General features: G+C 38.6%; 1 protein-coding gene across 1 annotated transcript in view; it reads left to right on the top strand.

Moving 5' to 3' along the window:
* Positions 1-4,859: 4,859 nt before the first annotated feature.
* RHAG (Rh associated glycoprotein) overlaps positions 4,860-8,340 on the top strand; it is a 28,151-nt gene continuing 24,670 nt past the window's right edge. The window contains exon 1 of the mRNA XM_070732489.1: positions 4,860-5,035. Within this exon, the coding sequence (XP_070588590.1) occupies positions 4,876-5,035 (160 nt within the window). The 5' untranslated portion in view covers positions 4,860-4,875. The remainder of the gene's footprint in view (positions 5,036-8,340) is intronic.

The following is an 8,340-nucleotide window of genomic DNA, read 5'->3' as shown; positions in this document are numbered from 1 at the left end:
CAGGCAGAAGGAACACCAAACAGAAGCGCTGGGTCGGACAAACACTGGAAGAACAGAGGGCAAAGAAAGCTGTGGGAATTTGAGAGAGTTCAAATCTGCAACATACTAAAAACCCTGCGTTCTTGTGACCTTAACTGGAAGCAGGTTAAAAAAAGGGAGGGGAGGGATAATTACCATTGCCTCACCCCCACCGCTCAGATAAAATACTTGTTCCCCCCTCCAAAGAGTTGTGATTTGGTGCTTCTCGCCTCCCCAAAGTGCCAGCAGCCGAAAACGAGCTGGGCTCAGCTTCTCCACAGCTCGTGGAGCACAAAGTCTATCTGTCTGCTTATTTGTTTATTTATTTATTCAGTCAAGTTCGAATTGGTAGTATATAAAGATATAACAATGTTTATACACATGATACTAGTAAGAGAGAAACATTAGGACAAGGGACGGTACAATAGGCACACTGGTGCACTTATGCACGCCCGTTACTGACCTCTTATGAATTGGGAGAGGTCAGCAGTGGATAGTCTAAGGGTAAAGTTTTGGGGGTTAGGTGATGATACTACAGAGTCAGATAGTGAGTTCCATGCATTAACTACTCATGTGAGTTCCATGCATTAACTACATTACTCCTTAAGATCCTTTCTTGCTTTCTTGCTTTCTTGCTTCCTTCCTTCCTTCCTTCCTTCCTCCCTCCCTCCCTCCCTCCCTCCCTCCCTCCCTCCCTCCCTTCCTTCCTTCCTTCCTTCCTTCCTTCCTTCTCCATAAATTAGATTTTGGGAATTGGGGGCAGGATGTCTGGATTCTGTGCTGCTTGTGCCTATTGCAGAGTGTATATATGTGTATGTGCGAAAAATTTTCTTTTGCATCTGATTCACTCAAATGGATCTTAGTACTAAAAAAAAGCAGCTAAATAGCTATATCAGCTCTCTTCCCTCTCTTTCTCTCCCCCCCCATACCAACCTCCTTTCTTTCACCCAACCTTTGCCTGCACTCTTTGCCACTTCTTTTTCTTAAGCCCAAGCACCAATTGGCTCTTATTTCCCAATTTCTGGGTTGCAACAGCTTGGTCTTTCCCCTCGATTTGTGATGATATGTTAGCCAGTTTCAACGGAGGAGCTCCAACTCTTCAGGGTATGTGGTGGCAAGTGACATTTATCTAAGGTGTTCACCACCACCATACACAGGAAGTTTAGAAACCTTAGAAAACCTCTGTCCCACTCACTTCAGAAAGCAAGCCATGCCATCTCTTCTATTGCTGCTGGTTTAGGCGGAAAGGGATGCTACAGACTAATTGTAAATTGAATTGGCACTGCTTGCAATCAGTTATTTCACTTCAGGAATATGTAACACAAATCACAAGCTTATTGATTTGATGCACGTAGCTGCCCATCTCACATATGTGGCTATGCATAATGGAATATAAATGGAAGAATAGAATAGAATATTTCTTTATTTTATTTGTTTCTCAAACATGTACAAGATAGTTGGTAGTGGTGTAAACATTAGCAAAGTAGGAACAGGTAAATTGGGCAATAGGACAGTAGGACAGGAATGATAAGCACAATGGTGCACTCATGCATGCCCCTTCCATTTACAGAATAGAATAGAATGGAATGAAATGGAATGTTTCCTCTTGGAAAGGAAGAGAAAGAAAGAAGAAAGAGAGACAGAGACAAGAAAAAAGAGAAAGGAAGGAAGGAAGGAAGGAAGGAAGAGGGTGAGAGAGACACACAAGAAAGAAAGATGGAAGGAAGGAAAGAAAGAAGGAAAGAAAGAAAGAAAAGAAAAGAAAAGAAAAAAGAAGGAAAGGAAAGAGATAGGGTAGTGTTATGACTGCCAAGCCACTCCCACTCAGTCACATGACCATCAAACCACTCCCCCAAAATAAGCCATTCCCCCAAAATTAAGCCATGCCCACAGACCATTAGTAAAAAATTTTGGAACCCAACCCTATCCCATGCCCTCGTCATCACTGTTGAATAGTGGGAATAATCACATGAGACAGGCTTCAAAAAGGAACTTCTTTATTTGGCAACTTTCCTGTACAACAAGCAACTTGCAGTCTGACAGCTAGCCCTAGAAAGAAAGAAAGAAAGAAAGAAAGAAAGAAAGAAAGAAAGAAAGAAAGAAAGAAAGAAAGAAAGAAACAAACAAACAAACAAACAAAAAACAAACTGTTCTACACTGCTTTCCATTAAATATAATAATCAGTAACGATGATACCTATTCTTTAGAAAACATGTGCATTTATTAGTTAGAGTGTGTATCATTTCCAAAGTAACTTCTTTTCTTTGCTAACGCTCTAAATTTATTCAAATGTCCCAGCTTGGCCCAACTTTTTATGTGGTGTGCCATTTTCATAATAATTAATCCTCTTCTGTTCAAATGAAATGGTCTTTATTTGAACCCCCACTTCCCATATAAATACTGTTCTTGTATAGCACCACATTTGACCCTTTAAACTAAACCTTGATCGCTTGAGATAAGTCAATTATATGAAAAAAGTCAGTATTTGTTTTAAAACAAAAGAATGTGAAATGTAGAATTAAAAGAAAGTCTCACCATCTATTTATTTGAAATTAATTATGAGATTACTTGATTTCTAGTTACTGTCTAGGCTGCTGATTCTAACTGAAATCAGACTTCTCAAATGAAGCAGCCTACAAAATAAGGTGAGTTAAAGCAGGGTGCTATTCAAATTGAACAAATTCTTGGGGTCTTTGCTCAGCCATATTATAAATGTTTATTCATTTTAAAACATTCCACAAAATAACAGAATAACAGAGTTGAAAGGGACCTTGAAGGTCTTCTAGTCCAAATCCCTGCTCAAGCAGGAAACCCTATACCAGTGATGGCAAACCTATGGCACAGGTGCCACAGGTGGCACGCAGAGCCATATCTGCTGGCACGTGAGCCGTTGCCCTAGTGTATGTATGTGCTAGCCAGCTGAATTTTGACTGATACAGAGGCTCTGGGATGGCATTTTTAGCTTCCAGAGAGCCTCCAGGGGGATGGGGGAAGGCATTTTTACCCTCCCCCAGCTCCAGGGAAGCCTTTGGAGCCTGGGCAGGGCAAAACACAAGCCTACTGGGCCCACCAGAACTTGGGAAAACAGCCTATTCCTGGCCTCCAGAGGGCATCCGGGTGGGCACGGGAAGCTGTTTTCACCCTCCCCAGGCATTGAATTATGGGTATGGACACTCATGCATGCACAATAGTGCACGCCCATGCTTTTTTGGCACCCGAGGGAAAAAAGGTTTGTCATCACTGCCTATACCATTTCAGGCAAATGGCTGTCCAGTGTCTTCTTAAAAATCATTAATGATGAAGCACCCACAAATTCTGTAGGCAATTCTTTCCATTGACTAATTGTTCTCACTGTTAGGAAATGTCTCCTTAGCTCTCACTTGCTTCCCTCCTTGATTATGTTCTGTCTGGGTGCCCCCAGACTTCAACACCAACTGGAAAAAGCAGCCAGACACGCTGGTAAAAGCAAAAGCACTTTATAGTTTGAAAAATAAACACAGAGAAAAACCTGTTCTTCCCAACAGGCAGGCTATGAGACTTCACAGCAGAGTCCTGATGGCCAGACAATACAGCAGACTTCTTGCTGGCACACCCACCACTGTAGAGAATAAGACCCACACCTTCCCCCCCCCCCCCAAGGTTTCAGTATTCAAAGTCACAAACCAGAATTCCAAGATGCCAAAGATCACAGCCAGGTCCCAGGACTCCCAAAGATAATACTCCACAAGCCAGGAAGGGTGGGTCTGCCTTTTCAGCCTTTCCAGAGAGCACCACACCCAAACCCAGCTGTTGCCTCTTTAGTGCTGAAAGTACCTGGCTAATTGTCCCCTTCGTTGTGTTGCTCTTCTCTGCCGGAGATCGATTATTGCTTGTGCATTTTCATCTAAGGAATCCAGGCTGCTTGCTGGGGAGAGCTTCCTCTCGGGGGACTCTGGCTGTCCTCCCTCTCCCTCAGCCTGAGATTCCTCCTCCCCGTCTGCCTGAACCTCCTGTTCCTCATCCTCCCCCTCTGAGCAGGAAGCCGGCAGAGGATCAGCCGTTCCCTGAGGGGCCTCAGACGGAATCACAACAGATTAGTTTCTATCTATTGCTTCCTGTCCTGCCTTCAAGTGCTTTGGAGTAGCTTGAGAGTCCCTCTTCTTTGTGGTAGCCCGTTAGATTTTAGAACACTACTATCATGTCATCTCTAGTCCTTCTTTTCATTAAACTAGACATACCTAATTCCTGCAAACATTCTTCATAATTTTATCCTCAAAATATTTTAAAAGAACTGGTTCAAACATTATTTCCACTGTAATAAGTCTTAATTTATATTTATGTGTATATTTCTCTGTACTTGCATATTAGAATATAAAAAAGGAAGCTTACACTTTTAAAAAAGTATTATCTGTCTGACTGTAGTAGTACTTATTTTTGTCTTATCTTTGAAAACACATGGTTGTGGACACAATGTGTAGCTTTAAAACTATTGAAAGACTTTTTGGAATTTGCACTGAGACACAAATTGATGTATTATATATTTTATTAAACAAGATGTATGAGAAAGCATTCAAACATATGCTGTTAAAACAATAGAAGTTGGAATCATTTGATTTGTCCAATCATTTCCTTGCATTATATAGATATATAAATTTATATTCTGGGAAACCTTTGAAAGAATGGATATAAATCTTAAAGATGAATTTTAAAAAAAGTTTTCTAAGTAGGAACCATTTAGTAAACATAAGTACCTCCTTCAGTAGGCTTGATGCTTTACAAGCAGGAGGTTATGCTATGTCATTATGATGCAACCCAGTTTAAAACAAACAGCAAGTTGTAGGAGTTGTCCTTATCATTCTTTGCCAAACTCCAGCAAGGATGCACCGCTCAAATTCTTTCTCCACCAATATGCGGATCAGGTTCCCTGTTGTTGCCATTCTTTTACAAGTGATCATTATCATTTTATTTGGGATATTTGTGAGATATCAACCAGCGGACAGATGGACCCAGCCATCAGTCAATATAGGATTGTATCCAAGTAAGTGGCACCATTAATTAATAAGCTATAGCCATCTTGTAAAATTTAGGTGTCTTTTGGGTTGCTCTAACACTGTGCATAATTTAATTAGGAGCTTCTTGCACTCTCATTCACTGTTTACTTTGTACATCCTATATATGGAGGCACAAGTCTCATTCAAATGCTAGTTTCCTTCTGAAGCAAGCACATTATTCTGAATAAGCGGCATAGTGCAAAAATAATGCTTACATATGAAATACTCTAATGGGAAAATCTTGGTACAGATGTAATTTTGTTGCTAGCTAACTAGCCACTTCATATATTCTTTTTGAATACGTCTTAAACTTCCCATTTCTAGGAAGTTCATAGAATTTTCTGAGTGTGTGTGTGTGTTGGAATTTGAATTTCTCGGGCATCTCATAGCCTGCTTTGGACTCCTATCTTCCACCTGCTCAGAGACATCTGCTGACTTGCAGATTAAAACCGCAAAAATATCTTACCCTGGAGCAAGTGTCCCATGTGTTTCTGACACATTGGACCAGGGGAGGTTTTTTTATTTCTGAAACTGTAAGATCCACAAATGAATTCTTATAAATTATATTGAAGGATCTTCATGCTACTTTAGTCTGGCACCACATCTATGTATTAATGTATGCCATTAGTCATTAAATATGGTAGGATAAATGTTTACCTATATTTTTACTACTTAGGGCTAATGTTCTAGGATGCTTTGTATATATTTTAAAGATATACTATATTACTACTTGGATTTATGATTGTTGTTGTCTTTGTTGAATGGGGTTTCATTCTGTGAAGAAGGATGAACCTACTTATAGTTGGTACAATTCTCTTTTGAACGGAAGGAACAGTACTTAAGCCATGTGTAGGCAAACTGCACTTTGAGTTAATTAACTGAATTGAATTGAATTAATTTATTTATTCTTCTTCTAAGACTATTTTCAGTCTTAGGTTGTTCTCAAATATGCATGAAGTCTGACTCGGCTTAATTTTTCAGCTAAAGTTGGCCAAGTTTAATTAATTAAGCCAAAATATTAGTGCAATTAGGACATTTATCCTGAACACGCTCTCATTGAACCAGGAACATTAAAAAAACAACTCTAAATTACTATATTTTTAGAAAAATGTTTTTCAATCCCCCCACCTTTATATTTGATTTAGTAGCTTCAGACATTACCAGCCAACACTGGAATAATACATTTTATGCATCTAACATACTTAGATTGGGATTTAGGTTGCAATTTTTCTGAGGTGCTAACTTATATGAAATTAGACATTCCATGTATCAAACCCAGAACTATTTTTTATGTTTGATGATGGCTTACCAGGATCTCAACTCAAACTTAAAATAAAATTTCCTATTTATTCTTTCTAATTGAAGAAACCATAGATAGAAGATATGTTCTTTTTTAAAATATATGTTCTGTCATTTTCCTCCTTCCTTCCAATCAATTGTATCTTTGGAAAGGTTTGCTATTCCATTTTTCTTAGGGCCTGAGACAAAGTGATTAGTCCAAACTCACTCAGTTGGCTTAATATCTAAATCAAAACTCAAACTCATGGTCTCCCAGTTTTTTAACTCAAAGTTTGAATATCTACACCAAACTGGCTCCTAGTTTTAAAGTAATTGTTTTAAAAAAGTGGAAGTGTTATTTTTGCATTAATACATGCATGACTTTTCTATGAACCAAATGACCTCAGATCCAGACATGTGGATCCAATCATTCTATGTGGTAATGATTACTTAAGACTTGCCTTATCATCAAGACTTTATCTACAAAACATCTTGTAATTTCTTGCAATCTTGTAATTTCCTGTAATATTATTACACACATACACTAATAATTCCTGCCCTCTAAATGCCCTCTAAGTTTTTGGTATTAAGGCATATTCTGCTTCCATTCATGGTTCTTTATTTTTCATTTTTATTTATTTATTTATTTATTACATTTAAAAACATACACAACATACAAACATATATACCAATCATTATTATTACAATTGAAGATCAGTTAATCAAAGTTAATATGAATACTATTTATATATCCATCTAATACATGTAAGTACTGTATTTATATTTTCTACTCATGGTTCTTTAAATCGAAGCCACTGCATCCCTCTCCCTCTCTTTCTCTTTAAATATAACAAATGTTGCTTCCTTTTCTATGATATATATAATAACTAGTGATGGGCGAACCCAACGGTGTTCGAGTTTAGCAAGTTCAGACGAACTTTACGCAAAATTCAGACGAACCTGAACCGAACCCAAACTCAAACCCAAACGGGGAATCCCTCCCACAAAGAGATTCCGGGGGCAACCTGCCGGTGACGTTAAAGCTCCGCCCCCGGAATCTCTTCATGGGAGGGATTCCACAGCTCCTTCAAAGGGAGGTCTTCACGTTACCAAGCACTGAACCAGCCATGACTTTAGGAAAAGGAAGGATGGATAAGTATCAATAGTTATTCAGGAGACTCTGCAGGTGATAAGTGGCCACATAAATTTGCTAAATAAATACATAAAAATAGATATGTATATAATTGCCTGTAAATTCTTACTCATAAGCTTAGCCTCAAGGAACAAATTGATGGTGTTGATATTGCACTGGTCTTATTGCTGCACAGCTTCATTTCTGTCTGAGCTGATGACCCTCATCATAGGGCTGGCATTGAAGTGCTCACCTTTTTGGTTTTGGGAGACATCTCACCCATGAGGGGTGAACTCAGATGTTTCATGGCTACTATGAATTTAGAAACCTTGTCTTCCATGATCATGGGCTCAGATGATGATGAGATCAACATATTTCACAGTAGCTGAAATGTGACAGGAGACATTTTCCTCAATCTTTTGCCATAATCAGACCGTTTTCTGGTTTACCTGTCAGCCAGTGCCAATGACCTCTATATGATGGAACCATTTGATTGACCCACCCCACGTGCACAGTGAGATGGGTTTGCAAAGGTTACTTGGGGATTATTTCAAATTCTGCTCACTGTACCAAAGAAATACAGTGGTTTACCAAAGAGATCCAGAATATCAATCTTACATTATATACAATAGACCTCTCCCCTTTTCTAAGAGGTCTGTAAAGGGTGTGCATAAGTGCATCTTTGTGCCTACCGTTCCTGTCTAAATGGGTTTTTTTTATCTTTTCTATCTCTACTTTATATTTATATTATAAGTATATTATGTTAAACATACTACAATACAATACTATATTTGTATGACAAATACAATAAATGAAATTAAAATAAAATAAATAAAATAAAATATGAAACTGGAGAAGAGATTATAAAGCTGCAGCCTACGT

This window comes from Erythrolamprus reginae, chromosome 1 (assembly GCF_031021105.1).
Source record: "Erythrolamprus reginae isolate rEryReg1 chromosome 1, rEryReg1.hap1, whole genome shotgun sequence".
Lineage (NCBI taxonomy): Eukaryota > Metazoa > Chordata > Lepidosauria > Squamata > Dipsadidae > Erythrolamprus > Erythrolamprus reginae.
Note: the sequence above shows the minus strand (reverse complement) of the source record. Positions and strands in the feature narration are given on the sequence as shown.